General features: G+C 37.9%; 1 protein-coding gene across 1 annotated transcript in view; it reads left to right on the top strand.

Annotated features, from left to right (window-relative positions):
• LOC110462933 (solute carrier family 12 member 9-like) overlaps positions 1-21,572 on the top strand; it is a gene marked incomplete at its 3' end in the record, with an annotated part of 35,702 nt that extends 14,130 nt beyond the window's left edge. The window contains exons 2-13 of the mRNA XM_021517182.1: positions 3,380-3,514; positions 5,622-5,756; positions 7,195-7,349; positions 9,733-9,907; positions 10,829-10,936; positions 12,863-12,974; positions 13,528-13,685; positions 14,484-14,566; positions 15,394-15,518; positions 15,891-16,083; positions 18,527-18,688; positions 20,688-21,572. Of these exons, the coding sequence (XP_021372857.1) occupies positions 3,380-3,514; positions 5,622-5,756; positions 7,195-7,349; positions 9,733-9,907; positions 10,829-10,936; positions 12,863-12,974; positions 13,528-13,685; positions 14,484-14,566; positions 15,394-15,518; positions 15,891-16,083; positions 18,527-18,688; positions 20,688-21,572 (2,426 nt within the window). The remainder of the gene's footprint in view (positions 1-3,379; positions 3,515-5,621; positions 5,757-7,194; positions 7,350-9,732; positions 9,908-10,828; positions 10,937-12,862; positions 12,975-13,527; positions 13,686-14,483; positions 14,567-15,393; positions 15,519-15,890; positions 16,084-18,526; positions 18,689-20,687) is intronic.
• Positions 21,573-21,577: the final 5 nt, after the last annotated feature.

Below are 21,577 nucleotides of genomic sequence, written 5' to 3'. Positions count from 1 at the left end.
TCCCTCCTTATTAAGGTAGTGGAGAATTTGGCATAGATTTGGAAGACCTGGGTTAAATGGTATTGCCTTTTTGGGCGAAGACTTGGAAAAAGGAGGAAGTAGTCGCCACCTTACTTACTAGCTTCAGCTAATGGGAATTCACCTTTAGCTCAGTGGTAAAGATTTTGGCTAGAAAGTCTGGACTCTTTAAATTGTTACTTCCTCCTATTACAATCTTAACTGTACAGTTCCTGAAGGGTAATTTTACTTATCATCCCTGAAATTTCTCAATGAACTTAAACGATTCCAACCTTCGAATTTGAGGAGTTCAAATGTGTCTTCAGGGTTGAAAAATTAAAAAAAAAGAATACTAAGCAAGGTTGATCTGTTAACAGTACATCTAAACCATGCAATCCTATTCTATTTAATTTACTTACAGACATTAGGTTTATACATAAATGGGTTCGTTTGTTGATAATTGATATCAATTATGATTTTATTAACAAAACTTAAAAGGATTGAACTTGTGATCAGTAAACTATGTTTTGCTAAATTGCATAATTTACAAGGTCCCGTTGATATTGAAGCTGCACATGATACTGCACACTTCCCTATGTGCTGATCATGATATCGTGCCAAAACTGATATGATACTGACTTAAGTCAATATGTATCTGTAGGTCACCATTTAGTTCATATATATACACCTTGATCAGCATGCTGTAAGATAACAGTCACTGGTGGACAGATATCAGACAGTACACATGTACTCATGTGTACTGATGAGGTTTAGAAGCAGGTTTCATTGTGACAGTTAGATTACAAATGCAGGCTAAGAAATCTACTCAATTCATGGTGGTCATATATATGCATGCAGGTAGCTCACTTGCTTAGAAGATGTTTTATTTAAATTACTGAAGAACATTTGCAACTTCCCAAATGTTTTTCTCTGACTGTTCTCTCTTTTTTATTTTATTTCATATACAAACATTATAAAATCCGTTAATATTTTTACCACCAGCTGCCGCAAATTAATCTTTATAGCCATACAATTATTTTGAAACCCTGTTTTGTGGTCCGATATAAGTGCATCTGCCCCCAGTACTGGAAGTCAACCCTGCACCTATATAGAGCTAAATACCAGCTTACCAGAGTTTAAACACTGTCAAATGCTCTTGACTTCATTGCTGGCCGAGGCTCCATGGTCAGTTGGTTATAGAGTATGAATTTGGCAGAACCTACATGTATATCTGTGTCACTATGGTGACCAGCTGTGTAGTAATGAACAAAAAAGGTGGAAAAAACCCATTTTAAAAATGTTGATATAATTGGACAATATATATATCATGGCATGGCATAAAAAGGTTACAAAGTATTCAGAATAATGTTTTGTTTGAATTCATCACTGTTATCAGTGGATAAAAGACAATGATAGTTGTTCAATGCTGTAAGCTAAGATTGTATAATTATCCATGATTGGCAGCTACTGTAGTGCGGTATAGGGGATTTTCCAGCGTCTGAACTATTTTCCAGCAATCACAGGTTCAACTCCTGGTATCAAATTAAAGCAACTTGTGCTTAAACAAGTCCTTATACTTAAAATAATTGTATAGATATTATTGATCTCTGGCCATAAAATGATAACTTGCAAAGAGGACTGATCGAGTGGAGTGCAGGTGACATTCAGGTTGGTTATACATCTGACCACCGTCTGACAGCTAGCGTACCGTTAAAAATACATGTACAAGTAGTTGTAAAGATACAAGTATGCAACATGGTTAGGTAAAAATATGTGTTCTACATAGGCTGCAGTATATATACGGCATTTGAAGTACGTAATCAATGAATATCTGAATCTACTTCCTCAGTATGCTTTACTCCTAAAGAAATGTTTATACTATTGACATGCACCGTACAGTATGTAAAACATTTGTGTGTTTAAGTGGTATTATTGTTCTCTCCCTGGAGATTGTATCACATGTTTATGAGCTCTAGGAGTTTGTGGGTACAAGGAAATCAGTATATATTATTTGTATATAGCGTGCGCAGCTGTCTGCAAGACATTGCTTGAATTATATTTTACATCAAAGTTTCATAGTTATGAAGTATAGAGGTAGACATGAGATCAATTAGACCTGATAAGCTTTATAACATGTCTTTAAAGCACATTTTCAAGTTGCTATTTTTGAGAAATATTTAAAAGTTTAAAATATTTGATGTGTTTCCTGTCAGTATGGGTGTAATTTTGAGTTTCCTTAATTTCGAATTTTAATATTCTATAATGTTTACTATCTAGAAACTAGATGACTTTTTACATTGGATTGTTGTTTAGGAGATTAGGTTTTTGAAAGTCTAGGCCCATGTAGATACATTTAATTGTTCAAAGTCATAGAGTAGAGCCATGCAGTGCTGTGGTTTCTACAATGAGGGGTGGTGGGTGGTAATTGGTCCTTGTTTGCTTACTGAGAGCTTGCAGCAAGGCAATTGGACAATTTACAACTGTATAATTATAAGTACAGTACAAATTTAGCTGAGGACAATTAAACACAACAAACTTAAGGCTAATTTTCTCCACATTCTATTCTGTCTTTTCATATTGCAGAGTTATCTGCTCTTGATAGCAGGTATTGATTGATACGTCATTTGTTTGTGAGAGTAACGTCATCATTTTTTGAGAAAACGACGTAATTTTCTCACACAAACTAATGACGTAACAATCAATACCTCCTCGCAAGAGCAGATAACTCTGCAATACGCAAAGACGGTCGGAATAAGCAGTTTTAGAACTGCATAATTCAAACTCTATGTGGTAAATATGTATTGTGAAAATATTCATGTAGCACAACCAATTAGTGTTTCTATGTGAGGTTTTGATGACTAAGTACGTATACAGTTTATGTTCTCTGTCACCTTCAGAGTACATGCCATAACCGAAGTGACAAGAGTACATGTGGCATACAGTACTTAGTCATTGAAACGACACATATAAACACTTGTTGGTTGTCCTACATTAATATTTTCACAATACATACTTACCAACCTGAAGAAAATGTTTAGAAATATGTGGTTAATGGATTATTTAATTGTTTATTAAAACAAAAACACATTATATTTCATCTTGTGGTATATATATATATAAACAAACATCTTATCTTAATTTTGCACTTCTGGTTCAGAGCAGTGAAAATTAAAAGGTCAAGATATTCACCTTATACAATCACAACTGCAAAAAGAAAAATCTACTACTACGTAGGTACAAATGTAATTAAATTTCATCGAAATTTATAACAAAATATTTCTGGTGTATTTAATATCTATACATGGATTACTCCAATTTCTTTCTAGCTTTAGTGTTTGATTTAGATATTTACATGATGGTATACTGTATACATATTTTCCAGGATTCTTGGTGGGGCAGGCAGGGATACTTGAGTCTGTAGCTCAGCTGGTACTCGCCTACTTTATCCTGGCGATGACGGTCCTATCCATCTGTGCTATCTCCACCAATGGTGCCCTGGAAGGAGGAGGGGCCTACTGTATCCTTCTGAAATATTAATTAAAAAACTACTTCTATATCCTTTCATGTAAAGAGAAAACAAATTGTACTTTCATGCCGTCTGCCTGTTGATCATCTACCTAGTTGTAATCAAAGCTCTGATTTGGGATTGAAATATTGCAGACTTATTTTTCGAAGGATGATGTTAAGTATGGCATTTTTTTGTCGTCAAAGGTCAAAGGTCAAAACTGAGGTCGTTATTTACCATAGAAAGACTTATATCTTCCATTTTCCGATGGAAATTTATGAAAGGTCAAAATCAAGGTCACAATTACTAAAAATTGAAGTAAAGATTCAAATTCACACACTTGTACCAGATTCATCTTGAATGTTACAAAAGTAAAATTACTGTGACAGTTAATTACCAAGCTTTTATGATACTTGTAGCTTCCTATGGACAATAAAGGTCAAAATTCAGGCCGCCATTGCTACAAACTGGATTATAGGTTTCGACTTCCTCAGGAAAGGTACAAGTGGTCAGAGTTGTAGAGTTGCCATAAATGAATTTTTCCATTTTTTTTTTTTTATCATTTTAATCAAATTTTATTATCTTAATTTGACAAACTGCAGGAAGTAGATTTTAGGAGCAGATTTTAGGAGCAGTAGATAAATAATTGTATTTAGTTACACGGCAATATAATTTTTCAGAGCAATATGTCTTTACCCAAATTATGACAGCATTTTACTTCCTGGAACAAAGTCTACCTAGCTATCACTTACAAAAGGCTGTGTTTCAAAAGGGAATAAATAAATCTTTCCTGGTCTTCTTGTGGTGGTATGGAAAGAAGGAAGGAAACATTCATTTACACCCCAGGCCCTCCACCCCAACCCTGATACCTCATATTTCATGTAGAAATATATGAAACCAAGAATTTATTGAATACCGGGAAATGTTGCCCAGTCTATTATTTGCCGTTCATCAGTAAAATCCTAGTTTGCCTTGTGTTAACTTTGCCCTTGACGTGAAGTTATTATATCTGATATGTTGTGTACTTATATTAACTGTTATGATAAATTTGAAGTTAAACTACAGCAAAAATGTCCCGGCAGTATTGTAGTAATTTTTAGGTCTGTTTAAAGAACCCATTTCCAATTGAAAAGGTGTGTGTTTTTTCTCAATTTGGCCCTTTAAAATGCCCAGTTACGAAATATAGAAAAATAAATGCATATATTTAAACGAATTCCTCATAATTGACCGAGTTTTCAAAAGGAAGCATAATGCAGGAAGGACAGAATTATCGTGTTTGAATCAACATATACTGATAACAAAGAGGAACAGTGTAACTTCATGTACTCAGAGAATGATCATCCCTGTTTCCAAAATACTTCTTTCGTAGATATTTTTTTCTCAATTTTATCTCAATGTCTATTTCCCAAAATCCCCTGGAAACAGAGGTCATTAATATTTGCAACGAATCTAACCTATGACCTCTGGCTTGCTAGTCTGGTGATCTACCAGCTGAGCTGAAGAAAAGTTGTTTCTAGTCAAGTTGGGAGGAAACCACTAGTATTTTGTGAAATACTTCCTGTCTGGGAAAGAACTTTTTCAAGTTTTTCTAAGGGGAAACGGCCAATCATGTCGGAGTAAGGCTGAATATTTGGTCTAAAGGAAAGCCGGAAATCCTGGAGAAAAACTAATGACCTGCTATATATCTACCAGTACCTGGCGACTGCAACACAAAGGCCTCAAACCTGTGACCCAGTGGTGCAGGGCTAGTGATCAATACCTGGTGACTGCCCCACGTACATGTATGCCTCAAATCCGCGACCCAGTGGTGGAGGGCTAGTGATTGTAGACAGTCAGACACCTTGACCACTCAGCCTTTGCTAGTGATTGAACCTAGGACCTCAGGATTACTAGTCCGGTGATATACTATTTAATCTAAAGAGAAACTGTTCCTATCCAGTATCTTCAATAAGATTCATCAGTTCAGAAATTGTAATATCAAAGTTTTACTTGATGCAAACAAAATGTATGTATTAAACGTGTCGCAACGTTTCAAGACCAACTGGTCCCTTTGTGCCTATCCAGGTCTGTAGAGTATACTATATGTAGTGTTACTGTAAACTCCTTAACAACTTACTAGTCATGATTAGTCGAGCCCTGGGACCAGAGTTTGGCGGCAGCATCGGGTGCCTGTTTTTTGCTGCTAATGTGATTGCAGCAGGCCTGTACATCAGTGGATTTGTGGAAGGAATGCTGGAGAATTTCGGTCTAGACGGTAAATTAATCTAACATGTCCCCCCCCCCCTGCAAAAAATGCCATAGTTAGTTTTATTAAACCTCCTCCCCCGCAAACTAAGTTTCGGGGGTATATAGGAATCGCCCTGTCTATCTATCTGTCGACGAACCTTGTAAGTACAACTCGTAACTTCTCCTGAACTGTTTGTTGGATTTTGTTAGCTCACCTGCCCGAAGCGAAGGGCTATTGAGCTAATATGCCATCGTGCAGGGTCCATCCGCCTGTCATCCATATTCCGTTGTCCGTCTGTCCGGCGTCAATTTTCTACTTTAAACAACTTCTTTTCAATAACCAATAGGCCTAGGATGATAATATTTGGCCAGTAGCATGCTGGAATGAAGACCTACTAATATAAGTTTGTTCAAATGAATGACCTTCATCCATTTTCAAGTTCACATGGCTCAAATATGTTTAAAAACCTTTGAACGACTTCTCAATAACCAAAAGGCCTAGGATGATGATATTTTGTCATTAGCATGTTGGGATGAAGGGCTACCTAGTTTGTTCAAACAAATGACATTCACCCATTTACAAGGTCACAGGGGTCAAATATATTTAAAACCTTGAAACAACTTCTTCGCAATAATCAAGAGGCCTAGGATGATGGTATTTGGCTAGTAGCATGCTGAGTGAAAGGGCAACCAAGTTTGTTCTATCGAATGACCTTGACATATATTCATGGTTGCAGAGGTCAATTATGTTTATAACCTTTAAGCATCTTCCTCTGCATTACCAAGAGGCCTAGGGTTATGAAATTTAGCCAGCTGGGATGCATGTTTGTTCAAATGAATGACCTTCGATCATATTCAAGGTCACAGGGATCAAATATGTTTAAATCTTTAAATGACTTGTTCTGAATATTCAAAAGGTCCAGGGTAATGATATTTGGCCAGAAGCATGCTGGTCAGAAGGCTATAAAATCTGTTCAACTTAATGTCCCTGTTCGACTTTCAAGGTCACATGCGTCATATGTTTAAATCATTTAATAGATTCAAATGGATGGAACACAGATATTTTGCCTGTAGCGGTATATTAGTCCACTTTTAAGATTACAAGTGTGAGATTAATACCAGGTGAGCGATTCAGGCCTATTGTGCCTCTTGTTTTTCACCTTGGCACTAAAAATATATTGTATATAATAATGTAGAAGAGCATGAAGAAAGGAATTCGCAATTCAAATATTTATCCTGGAGCTATGCCCCTTGAAAGTTTAAATTTCTGTTTTAAAATCCTTGTAAGCGCAACTCTTTACTCACTGTTTTGGGCTGTAAAATGTGTTCAAATGAATTACCTTGACCCATGTTTAAATGACCCTGATATGGCAAAAGCAAGAAATGTAAAAAAAGAGATTGATTGAAGAATTACAGCCAGAATGCATTTTTAAGTGGAGATTATTGCATATGTCCTGTACTTGCAGGTACACTTCTGCCGGATGGCCAGTCAGGCCTGCCCACACAGCCCAATGAACAATGGTGGAAGTACCTGTACGCTACCATCATCCTTTTCCTCTGCCTCATTGTCTGTATCATTGGTGGTAGCATGTTTGCTAAGACCTCGGCTTTCATCTTTCTGGTAGGTCCACAAACAGTCACCCTTGAGGTAGGGATTTATAGATTACCAGACTGTGTATTATTCAGGGTTTGTTAGGAAAACAGTTTTTGTCATATTGGGCACAAGAATGGGAGCAGTGATTTTTCTGATTTTTTTCCACTGGGATACCTTATAAATTGGCAAAATATCACCAACAAAATGCATGGTTTTCGGAAAATAAAGTGATTTTTGCATTGATTTTAGGAAAAAATAGCAGAAATTATCAAGTGCCAAAAGATTGACTTTACAAAATCACCAGAGAGACAGGTGGACGGACAATTATGTATGCAGAGGAAAGCAATATGAAAAACTGTTTAAAAGAACTGTTTATCACAATTGACATTCTTAGCTTATCAATCAATAAAAATCAACTAAATCCCAGCGATACTAAACCTACATGATATCTGACAGTTCCTTCCAAATTTACTGATTGCACATACTTGTAGCACAAATGAAAATCGAAGTAAATGTAAACCAGGTATGATGGTAAAGGTGATAAAATAACATAGCTGTTATTATATACTTGTTGGTCATATGGGCTGCTTGGCATGTGTGATACTGCTAGCTGTGTATAAGCCAATTATCCCAATCTGATCAATATCCACCTGCAAGCCCCATATCTGCCCGGGCAAATATGGCTATATATTGTATTTTGTTTTAAGGCAGAATATGTGTTATTTGCAGACAATTTTGATGTTGGACTAAACTAAATGAAATATAGATTTAGATGAAACCTGCTCCAATAAAACCTGTTATTTTACTTCCAGGTGATATAAATACTTTTATAGTTATGGTAACATTGCTTTAGTGAGGTACCTGGGCAGTACATGATAAAAAGGCTATGATATGATTACTTCAAATCTGATTAAAATCATATGTTACATGGCTTCGTTAACTTTGTACTACGCCTGAACATCTAAGTGTGTCGCGGTCAGGGTCAAGTTCAGGTGACCTTTATATTTATAAATAATCATTATATTTTGACCAATCAGAGACCCTCTTTCAAAAGGGCGCTCAGAGTTGTAACAAATATGGCGGACATTGATGAGAATGATGCAAAAGTTATTTGAGATTGATTGTCTGAAACCCAACCAGAAAAAGATATTCGAAGCTAAGAAAGACTGTATGGCAGTGTTGTCTAAGCAATCATTACCCAATGGGTACGTTTTCCTTGGTGTCGTAGAAACGTCGGTTCCCGCCGCCATATTTGTTTTGAAAAACTAATCTGTTCGATACCCCTCGCTATTTATCTATCAACCATAATATTCCCATTCGCTGGCAAACTTTTGCTAGCGCACCTCTGATTGGTTCATCCTGTGGTGAAGGGGAACAAATTTTGTATAAACGGTTGGTCTGGCCCACCAGGAGCACTAGGGACCGGGCCCAATAGGGAAAACATAGCAAATTATCCTTTAAAAGCCTTTTTCTTCTGTAGGAATGAAAGGATTTGGTGTGGAGCATCCTTGGGTAAATGGGAACCAATTTTGAATAAACGGTGGGTGTGGCCCCCCTGGGACCTGAGGGGTGGGGCCGAATAGGGGAAATAGAGGTAAAACCTTTATAATCCTTCTTCTACAATAGGGATTAAGGGATATTATCCTAATTTAGTCTGGAGCATCCTTGGGCAAAAGGGACTCAATTTCGTATAATAGCGAGTGTGGCCCCCCCTGGGGATAGAAAGGAGGGGCCAAATAGGGAAAACACAGCAAATTCTTCAAAATTCTTCTTTTTCTGTAGCAGGACTTTGTCCAAATTTGGTATGAAGCACACTGGGGTGAAGGGGAACCAATCTTGTGTGATTGGTGCGTCTGACCCCCCTGGAGGCAGAGAGGCGGGGCCCAATAGGGGAAATAGAGTTAAAACCTTTAAAATCCTTCTTCTACCATAGGGATTAAGGGATTTTATCATAATTTAGCCTGGAGCATCCTTGAGCCAAGGGACTCTATTTTGTATAAGCAGTGGGTGTGGTCCCCCAGGGGGCAGAAGGGTTGGGCCCAATAGGAGAAACAGAGGTAAAACCTTTAAAATACTTCTTCAACCATCGGGATTAAGGGATTTTATCCTTATTTAGTCTGGAGCATCCTTGGGTCCTTGTATAATTGTTGGGTATGACCCCCCCCNTTTTAAACATATTCAGGTGAGCGATACAGGCCCTCTGGGCCTCTTGGTTTTACTTAAATTTAAGAACAGTTTGTTCCTTCATGAATTGAGAAAATGTAGCATTGTTTTCGTTGAAATTGGATATTTGTCAACTTTTTTTTTATACTTTTAGAAAAATGCAGCACTTATTTGCCTGTGTTCGGATCTAACACTAGGCAAAAAAAATCACTGACATCAGTATATTTAACTGTAATTTTTCTTTCAGTTGGTGATACTATGTACCCTATCAGTGTTCATCAGTATATTTGCCAAAACCTCCCCTTTCGAGGTGATTATTCCAAAAACGAATCGTCTGGTGATGAATTCAACCGACCCAAACTCGACAGTAACAGGAATGTACACAGGGTTGTCATCAAATACCTTCCACAAAAACCTACTCAGTAAGTGAATTGTGTTATTTAAATTTGTAAAAATTCATCTAGGGCTGTTATTCATAGAGTTTTATGTTGATATGGGCATACTGGCATACTTGCCATCTTTTTGAAATTTCAAAGAGGTAGATTCGAAATAAAAGCATTAATAAAATGTGTTTATTTTGGAAAAAATAACACTTTTAATTGGCATCTTTTGAGTGGTCGGGTGGTGCAGTGGATAGCTGACTTGCCTTGAGCTTTCACCAAGGCGGCTGGGGTTTGATTCCCCGATCGAACGTGAAAAGGTATGGGGTCACCTGCCCGACCATCTGGGTTTTCTCCGGGTACTCTGGTTTCCTCCCACATTAAGACTCCCCGCGTGCTAATACCCAGGCCAACAAGAGTGATGAATATAAGTTAAAATAACTTGTTTCATAATTGTTGTAAAATAAATAAAGTTTATAGGGTCCAAAATTGGGAGTTTACCTCCATAATAAGGAGAGTTGGCAAGTATATATAGGTATAGATTGACAGTGCATTGATTACTTGTATCTGGGGTACTGTTATTCCTACTTGAATGGTCTTGCATCAGATAAAGGTAAAATTATAGGTGATAATCCTATTGTATTTTGAGATTTGCATCAGTGTATCGTGATTACTAATGTCGTACAAATGCCGTCATAAAGTGAATATTTACCTGTTTCTGAAAGACTTAATCAAAATAATGAATCAGATTTATTATCCAACCAATGAAGCAGGAAAAATCTGCATTCTCTAATGTGAGTTTTTATCAAATTGATAATTTCTGATATTTTACTGCTGAAAATGTAATAAATACATGCATGCTTCTGTTCGTGGAAAAGAATCTCAAATTTCACTGATAGAATAATTGTTTTTTGGTGAGCAGGCTGAGGTTTAACTGTACCTATCGTGTCTTGATTCCTCTAGGCAACTACACCAAGGATTATAACACACGCAAGAAGATGGATTTCGCATCTGTGTTTGCCATCCTGTTCAGCAGCGTGACAGGGATCCTTAACGGCGCCAATATGTCAGGTTAGATATCGGCCCCAGGTGTTTACATAGATAGCATTAAACAGTTATGGACTTTTGTGCTGATGAATATAATGTGATATGAACCTGAAAAAGTAAAGAACATGCATACAAGGCCATTGTTAGACCAAAACTCGAATACTGCTCTTCAGTTTGGGACCCACATTATTAGCTCACCTGGCCCGAAGGGCCAAGTGAGCTTATGGCATGGTGTGGCGTCCGTCGTCAGTCCGGCGTCAACTTTTTACTTTAAACAACTTCTTCTCAGTAATCAAAAGGCCTAGGGTGATGATATTTGGCCAGAAGCATGCTGGGATGAAGGGCTACCAAGTTTGTTCAAATAAATGACCTTCATCAATTTTCAAGGTCACAGGGGTCAAATATGTTAAAATCTTTAAACAACTTCTTCTGAATAACCAAGAGGCCTAGGGTGATGATATTTGACCAGTAACATGCTGGGATGAAGGGCTGCCAATTTTGTTCAAATAAATGACCTTGACTTATATTCAAGGTCACAGGGGTCAGATATTTTTAAAACCTTTAAACGACTTCTTCTGAATAACCGAGAGGCCTAGGTTGATGATATTTGGCCAGTAACATGCTGGGATGAAAGGCTACCAATTGCAAGTTTGTGCAAATAAATGACATTGATTTATATTCAAGGTCACTGGGGTCAAATATGTTTCAAACCTTTAAACGACTTCTTCTGAATAACCGAGAGGCCTAGGGTGATGATATTTTGCCAGTAACATGCTGGGATGAAGGGCTACCAAGTTTGTTCAAATGAATGACCTTTGCCCATTTTTTCTGAATTACTTTAAACTTGGGGTCAAGACGCTGATATTTTGCCTGTAGCTTTATTTTAGTCCTCTTTTAAGGTTACAATTGTGAGATTAATACCAGGTGAGCGATGCAGGCCCATTGGGCTTCTTGTACAAATAACATAAACCAATTAGAAAAAGTACAATGGAGAGCAGCACAATATGTCCTAAACAAATACCATTACACAAGCTCAGTCACAGATATGATACACAACTTTCAATATCCAACACTACACACACGCAGAACAAGAACACGCATTAATCTTCTCTACAAAATATTACACCAACAAGTAGCAATACACACCAACAATCTCATCCCGGCAGACACCAGAACACGTCAAGGACACGACCTTAGTTACAGAGACATATCTACACATCCAAAGACACATACAGACACTCATTCTTTCCATACACCATAATACAGTGGAACCTCCTACCCAAAACAATAATCCAATCAGAAACACTAGCAGAATTCATAACTAACACTCCCTCACTGCTTTTAACCTGTTTTTATCCTATAGCAAATAACAAAAATCAAAAAAAAAATCACTGTGCATAATAATTAACGCACAACAGCACAAGACCGACTTCCGTAATCGTTGGTATCGACGGAGGAAGTAGAAAAGATGAAGATGAAGATATTGACCGAGGCAAAGCTGAGGTCAATATAACTTTTTCAGGTTCATATCGCATCATGTTTACCAGTACAAAAGCCCATAAGTGTTTTATTATATGCTTCAACAATAAGATTTTGTATAGTTCTGGAACGAGCCTCCGTGTAAAATTCAGCCAGGGTTGAATCCGACAGTTTGGCATTGTAGCTTTCAAAGACATTGTCAGTAAGACAGATGATTGCTTAATAAAGTTAAATTGCATTGTAAAAACGGTCGGGAGGAATGAAAAGTGGTTGCATAAAACAGATGGTCATTTAATACAGATGGTCGCTTGAGCAGATTTGACTGTAGGCTATATTAAGAAATCGTATTCACCGGATGAGTTTTTGAGGACTGATCACGTTTTCTCCCCATTTCTATATATTCTGGACAGTTATGAGAAGAGAAAAGGTCAAGAAGAAAAACCTTTTTATATCTAAGAACTTGTTTTACAGGTGAACTGAAAAAGCCTGGTCGGTCGATCCCGCGAGGAACAATTTGTGCTGTGATGTTTACATTTATTATTTATTTCATTGACTGTTTAATGATCGGAGGATCGTGTGACAGGTGAGTAACATCTACAGTATTTGCCATGTTGCCACTGATTCTGGTTTGTGTAAGTTTTTAAAACAACCTATTGTATTACGTCTCAACTAGCTCAACAGGAGAGCACATGTGACTTACCCATATATACTTGAACACAACTAATATAACAACAAATATGAAAATGCTGAAAAGTTATGACACCTTCAGATAAAAACATTACTTTATGGATTTGTTATTCCTGCCCAAAACTAGGCAATACCAAGTTTTTCATACATGAAAAAGATTTAGCCAACAAAAGTTAGTCCTTGATGCAAAATAAATGAACTAGAAGATGGTCTGCTGATATCAGGATCTTGCGACGATTTACCTTGGAATCGTGAAATTTTCCTAAAAAACAGTAGTCGCATTCTCCAAAAAATATCGGATGTCATATAATTTCTGCTACTTAATGACCTACAATGTACTTTCCATCTTTGGTTTTTACAAGCAGTCTAGTGCAGCATGTTTGAACGTATACAAAGACATGTACATTTACATATATCTAAAAAATATGTGGGGATGTGTTTCTTTGTAGATTCCTCCTGGTAAACAACTACAACTTCCTACAGGACATCAACCTTTGGGCACCATTCATCTTGATTGGTTTATTTGCTGCGACCCTGTCTGCTGCCCTCGGTAACCTGATTGGTGCCTCAAGGATCCTTGAAGCCCTGGCAAACGACCAGCTGTTTGGTACGTAAAAGGATCTGACAATACTTCTGTCTTCTTGATGCACATTTTCACATTGTGTTTTCAAAAATACATAGGACTCAACCATGAGTTGTTATTCTTAGGGTGATAACTATGTATTGACTGTTACTATACAACAAAAGTAGACCAATGGAATCCTTCCCAGGAATGAGGTGGTATTTATAAGGAGATTCAAGCCCCAGGGATGTAATATCAAAGAGAACCCTAAGTTTAACAAAAGCTGGTTTGAGCACAGAATCCATGCTTGATGATCAGGATTGAGAATGGTTTTATGAATACGAGCCCTGATCTAACCTTATTACTTGGTAATTGATGTATTTCTTACCTAGCTGCCATTACAACCGAAAAGGTGAAAATATCTATATTTAAATATTAGGAAATTCAATGTTATGTAGAGGGACAGATGATATTTTTCTGTTAGCTGATTTCTGACAATAAGGTCACAATAATAATCCAGACCTGTGCATGCGGGTCAGATAGAATTTTCCAGTTCATATGGACATGGGGGATGATGGGATAATTTTTTCACTCAAGATGAAAGAGAAATTAACATTTAACGAATTTCATCAAGTTTTTCAAAGTCAGATGGAATGTGAATAATATCAAGCTTTTGTCATTATAATTCACCCGACTTTGTAAATAACATGTATTGTTACAAAAAAATAAAATCTTATAAATAAAGAAAAATGAAACAATTTCTACATTTCACTATGTATTTAAGTGTTTTGGATTAATAGCCACCTGATGATATGATAAAAGGATCATTTGTTTATTAAATAGGTATTTTCCTGAAACCTGCAACAATAACTACAAAGGGAGGTAACCCTTATGTGGCAGTCCTAATGTCCTGGATCCTTGTACAGGTATATATAATGGCAGTGTTTAAACTTAACCCGTTGACAATCACTATGAAAAACAATATATATAGGTCTATGGGAATCATTTACATCATAGACAGAATTGTCTGATAGAAGTTAATTCCTCAGATGTGCGTGATTCAGTGATATATTTAGTGGTGAAGGGAAAGTTCACTATTGAGTTAATTCTTCCTTTAACATTATACATGTTTTCTTAATTTCATGATATCAAGCACTAATTATGTCGGTAACATGTTCTTGGTTAGGGGCTAGTCTATGAAAATTTCAGTAGGGCTATAAGAAATCGATATTAGAAAAAGACTTGTCTTTGGTGTGTAAATTCCTAATTTTAAGACTTATCATAGATGATTTAAAAGTCTTAAGCATCATGGAAAATTTGTCTATTGAAAAAAATCCAGGTTTAAAGATAATGTTTGAATTGAATTGTAAATCTCTAATGGTCTAAGTAAACATCCTGAAGCAACATCAAGATGAATTCATTTATGATTTATATTAATTTCATGTCAATTCATGCAGCGGAAAATTGCCCGTGTAGTAAACACATTCTAGCTGTCTTTAAATGTAAGACTTCTTTTGGTATGAATTGAAACATCTCCTGACATAGCAAGGGAGGCAACTTTACACACAAGGTTTGCAAACCACATACAATTGATGAATGGACACTGTGTTTTTAGTCTGAATGTTTGCCTAATTGGTTTAAATTGATTAAACAGAAATTGGTCAAGTAAGTAAAAAAAAAGACATCATTCCATTCATCATTGTTTAATATTTAAATTCTAATGCCATATTTCCCATACTTCGACTCGTGACAGGCGGTGTTGTTGGTGGGATCACTCAATGCGATTGCTCCGGCTGCGTCTGTATTCTTCCTCTTGTCTTACGCTGGGGTCAACCTGGCATGTTTGGCCCTGGAACTGGCGTCTGCTCCAAATTTTAGGTATGTGTGCATCCTTTTGTCTCATAATCTAAAATTAAAAAGGATCCATACAAATTTGTTTCATTTTTGTTGCACACTCCATAAAGTTGAAACTGAAATCAAGTGCCTATCATTCTAAATGCTTTATGGGGCAAATTTTGACAGTCAAAGCCTAATTACCATGGTTTTTACCTCTAAAAAAATGCCTATGTGTATATAACACTGTACTCATTTGTTAACTGTGTTGCATAGAACCCATATTCTCTCAAAATGAAAAATTCAAGTAAATAATTTAGAAAAAGTCTCTTTACCACTTATTCCAAATCCTGTTGTATGTTACTTTAAATTCTAATAATGTGATATTCAGTTTTACCTTTTTTTCTTCTTACCCAGGCCATCTTTCAAATACTTCACCTGGTACACCTGTGGAGCCGGACTGTTGGGTTCAATGGTGATGTGCTTCCTGATCAGCCCTATATACACCTCCGTGGCCATCATCATCATGTTGCTGTTGACAATTTTACTTCACTTCCGTCCCCTACCTACTCAGTGGGGCTCCATCAGCCAGGCTCTTATATTCCACCAGGTAACACTCCACTTCCACTCCCTAACCACTCAGTGGGGCTCTATCAACCAGGCTCTTATATTCCACCAGGTAACACTTCACTTCCACTTCCTACCCACACAGTGGGGCTTTATCAGCCAGGATCTTATATTCCACCAGGTAACACTCCACTTCCACTCCCTCCCCACACAATGAGGCTCTATCAACCAGGCTCTTATATTCCACCAGGTAACACTTCACCTCCACTCCCTACCCACACAGTGGGGCTCTATCAGCCAGGCTCTTATATTCCACCAGGTAACACTCCACTTCCACTCCCTAGCCACGCAGTGGTGCTCTATCAGCCAGGCTCTTATATTCCACCAGGTAATACTACACTTCCGTTCCCTACCTACTCAGTGGGGCTCTATCAACCAGGCTCTTATATTCCACCAGGGAACACTCCACTTCCGTTCCCTACCCACACAGTGAGGCTCTATCAACCAGGCTCTTATATTCCCCCAGGTAACACTCCACTTCCGTTCCCTACCTACTCAGTGGGGCTCTGTCAACCAGGCTCTTATATTCCACCAGGTAACACTCCCCTTCCGTTCCCTACCTACGCAGTGGTGCTCTATCAGCCAGGCTCTTATATTCCACCAGGTAACACTTCACCTCCACTCCCTACCCACACAGTGGGGCTCTATCAGCCAGGCTCTTGTATTCCACCAGGTAACACTCCACTTCCACTCCCTCCCCACACAATGAGGCTCTATCAACCAGGCTCTTATATTCCACCAGGTAACACTCCACGTCCGTTCCCTACCCACACAGTGAGGCTCTATCAACCAGGCTCTTATATTCCACCAGGTAACACTTCACCTCCACTCCCTACCCACATAGTGGGGCTCTATCAGCCAGCCTCTTATATTCCACCAGGTAACACTCCACTTCCGTTCCCTACACACACAGTGAGGCTCTATCAACCAGGCTCTTATATTCCACCAGGGAACACTCCACTTCCGTTCCCTACCCACACAGTGAGGCTCTATCAACCAGGCTCTTATATTCCCCCAGGTAACACTCCACTTCCGTTCCCTACCTACGCAGTGGGGCTGTATCAGCCAGGCTCTTGTATTCCACCAGGTAACACTCCACTTCCTCTCCCTGCCCACGCAGTGGTGCTCTATCAGCCAGGCTCTTATATTCCACCAGGTAATACTACACTTCCGTTCCCTACCTACTCAGTGGGGCTCTGTCAACCAGGCTCTTATATTCCACCAGGTAACACTCCACTTCCGTTCCCTACCCACACAGTGAGGCTCTATCAACCAGGCTCTTATATTCCACCAGGTAACACTCCACTTCCGTTCCCTACCTACGCAGTGGTGCTCTATCAGCCAGGCTCTTGTATTCCACCAGGTAACACTCCACTTCCACTCCCTACCCACGCAGTGGTGCTCTATCAGCCAGGCTCTTATATTCCCCCAGGTAACACTCCACTTCCGCTCCCTACCCACACAGTGGGGCTCCATCAGCCAGGCTCTTATATTCCACCAGGTAACACTCCACTTCTGCTCCCTACTTTTGCTACTCTTGCAGTTAAGTTCCAAAGCTAGGCCTCCATATATTCCAACAGGTGATGCCTTCGGCACTTTGACCTTAAAGGGGGATTCATCAGCCAGGCCCTCTATTTTTACAAGCTTACACTCCCAAGCTCTATTGGGTGTCTTCACAATGGGGATAATAATTATGGTTAACCCTTTCACCCCTATGCAACTTTAGAAGACTCTACCATGAATTGATCTGGATGAGTCCATTATGGTCTACAGTGGTGAAAGGGTTAAATACAAATAGACTTGTTTAATGTTTTAAAATGTTCCAGAAACCTAGAATACAGAAATATATTTCTCACTCAATTGCTACAGGCTAGTACTTCCGACTCATTGGATAAATCTGGTGGGTTTTATAAATATTTTTTTGTGGGTCACACTGGTGACATGATTTTATTGGCCATTTGTTAATTGTGATGTCACAAATTAGTGTTTGTGCTAGCATCTTCTATTGTGATGTCAGAATTTATGGTAATTGTTTTTTCGATAAGAAAAAGGAATCAAGTATTTCCAAGACAAATGGGATTTCTAGATATAATATGAAGTTCATGGGTGAAAAAGGTCCCCAAACTTGTGATGGCTGGTTTTCATTTTTACCCGACTCCTACATACATTAGTTAGTTTTCGAATTGTGGAAAGACACGTTGTAAACCTTGTGACTTTATACCATTTGAAATTTAACCAACTTGAGTTAGATAAACATGATAACCAACAAGCGCTTGCTTTGGAACCTTCTATATCGAATATTGATAGGTGAATTTTGTTGAGGCAATTGGTGTCAGATTCGAAAGGCCCATTACATCACGAAACATGGAGTATATTCCTGTATAAGTAATGTCCCCTACTTGACACTTTGTAATGCTTCGCTACAGGTCAGGAAGTACCTTTTAATGTTAGACCCTAGGAAGGGTCATGTGAAGTACTGGCGTCCACAGATCATCCTCATGGTGGCACAGCCTCGACAATCCTGTGAACTCATCGACTTCATCAACGACATCAAGAAAGGAGGGCTCTATGTCCTCGGCCACGTTAAGGTTTGTAAACAATGCATTGACCGTTGTAACGAATAACGGTGGTTTTTTTATCCTTTGTGAGTATTTTTTTTGTAAAATATACTGATTTACGCAGTTATATTAAAGATCCCTGTCCACTGGACTGGTCTATCCTACAGTTACCTCCCCTTAACTTCCGTTTGGTTATAACTGCAGCAGAGTTGGGCCAGGACAGTTTCGTAGACCAGGTACTTCAAACTGTTAAAGTGATAGTATATATAGCAATCTGCAGTCCAAGGTTCGTATCCCGGTCTATAGACCGCTGAATTTTACGCTCAGAACAAACACCATTGTGGATTATATTTTGTTTATTTCATCTTTAGATTATTTCTCATAAAAGTCTTGCAAAGTATGGTTTTCTTTTCTAAAATGATTGATGAACATACTTGTAATAGTGAGTTCTGCCAGCAAAAACAGTTTCCAGTCTATAGTTACTGTTTTTGGCAGTGGTACGGGATCCTTAAGTTTTTATGTTCATACAAAAACACTTACCACACTATGATAGCTAAGCTGCTAGATATAGAATCACCATATTATTACATGTTATAGACAATTATAGTACTACATCGTGGTGTTTTTACGTTTACTTCTTCAAATATAATATTTTTTATTTTTTTTTATTAATTCAAGTATTGCTACTCATTGGTGTCTTTTAATGACCAGATATTAAATTACAGTATAAGTATGTCAGCTTATACTGTATACCAGGAAATTTTTGCTGCAGTTTAACTTTTGCTTTTTTCGTGATGAGGATGAATTTATTATTACAGCGAATATAAGATGACAACATAATATACATAGTAATATAACATGAGGGATGAAATAAACACTGCATGAAAGTAAATTTTCTGGGTGAAGGGAGGAAGTTTAAACAGTAATACACTTGCTTAACCCTTTCACCCCTTATGTATCTTTAGTAGGCTCTACCATGCATTGATCTGGAGGAGTCCATTTATGGTCTACAGTGGTGAAAGGGTTAAACAAAAGGCATAACAAGACTCTAGGAAGTGGAATGATATTCAATATTATACATTAAGCTTGGTTCTGTCAATAAAACCTAAATACTGTTTGGTAGGGGTGTCACAATACGCCTGGAGTACATCACAATATATATTGAACTGCAAAAGGAATGTGTTGCAATCAGCATCCTGATATATTATCCTTGTCAGTATGATATCAGACTGAATCTTTTATCATATGGATCACAAAGGACTGAGAATTGTTGTTACACAACCATCAGTTATGAAATTTAAACAGATTCCCACTACTATAACCTGTGTATGGATATGGGCAAATCTGTTAGAATATGTTGTATTTTCTAAAGGCAAAAACACCTAGCATAAGGCATACAAATGAATTGAAAAATATTACAATACAACAATATTTCGTTAGTATATTATGATACTATACGATATGCAAATCTGTTAGAATATGTTGTATTTTGTTAAGGCATAATTTTTATGCATTATGCTAGGTGTTTTACCTAGCATAATGCATAAAAATTAAGCTTTTGAAAAATATTGCAATACAATAATATTTCATTAGTATATTGCGATACTATACGATATGCCTGTGTATTGTGATAAACCAGTTTTCCAATATATTGTGACAGCTCTACTGTTTGTGCATACTTGCCAACTCTCTTTATTTTGGAGGGAGACTCCCAAATTTTTAACCCCACAGTTGAGCATTTTCAATCAGTAAATCTGTTAAACTATTCCTATGTTCTAAGACCTGATGATTTCATCTGAAAGAATACTTCAAAAGATGCCATTTTAATGTGTTATTTTGTCTCTAGGGGTTCACATACACATTTTATTAATGTATTTAATTTTGACCATGCAATATCTCCCCCATGGAAATTTCAATAAAAAGTTGGCAAGTATATATAAATTGTATACCAAAATAAGCTACGTTTATATTAACAATGTACCAAAATGATGATTTTCGAGTCCTAATCATTATCTATTTCATTTTGAAGGTTGGGCGCTGGGAAGATCATGACACGGACCCATTGGGCGAGGAGCAGACACGCTGGATGACTTTGGTAGATGGCATGAAGATCAAAGCTTTTGTAGAGATTACCATGGCAACATCTGTTGTCGAGGGAATGCGACATTTGGTGAGAATAGCGGGACTAGGAGGCATGAAACCAAACACAGTGTGTCTGGGATTTTACGATTCCTCGAAGCCTATAGATTCTCTAGCCAGGAGGCTTACGCAGAAAAAGAAGCGCATTTTAGGCGGAGTTGAAAACGGTGTTTCCTCAAATATGGAAGGTCTTTTTTCCAGTCTACGAGGAGAACATGAAAACAAGAGTCTACAACCGGGGGAGTATGTACAGATGATTGAAGATTCTCTAAAACTACAGAAAAACGTGATTCTTTGTCGACATTTCCACTTGTTAAACAAGACTGTGGTTGCAGACACTAGAGCGACGTCTTATATAGACGTATGGCCTGTTAATTTGTTTCAACCAGAAACTGCGAGTTTCTTTGACAACACATGTCTGTTCATGCTGCAGTTCGCCTGCATTTTGAGGATGGTTCCGCCATGGAAAGCCAAAACTCAACTTCGTGTGTTCTTGTGCCTTAATGCCCAGACAGACAACACACTCCAGAAAGAACAGAAACTGGACGCTTATTTACAGCAGCTGCGTATTTACGCCAAGATCAAAATCGTCACTTGGGACCACCTCATGCATATGTTGCCACAACCGACGGAGGTGAGCAGTGAGCTGATGCAGGATTTTCATTCGGCTCCAAATCAGTTTATACAGGAAATGAACGAACTGATCATCTCGCATTCAAGTCGGACTGTGGTATCCTTCTTGTATCTCCCACGACCTCCGCCTGAGAGTAAATTTCAAGG

The sequence above is a fragment of the Mizuhopecten yessoensis genome, unplaced genomic scaffold, assembly GCF_002113885.1.
Source record: "Mizuhopecten yessoensis strain PY_sf001 unplaced genomic scaffold, ASM211388v2 scaffold10847, whole genome shotgun sequence".
NCBI lineage: Eukaryota > Metazoa > Mollusca > Bivalvia > Pectinida > Pectinidae > Mizuhopecten > Mizuhopecten yessoensis.
This window is presented reverse-complemented; position numbering and strand designations above follow the sequence as displayed.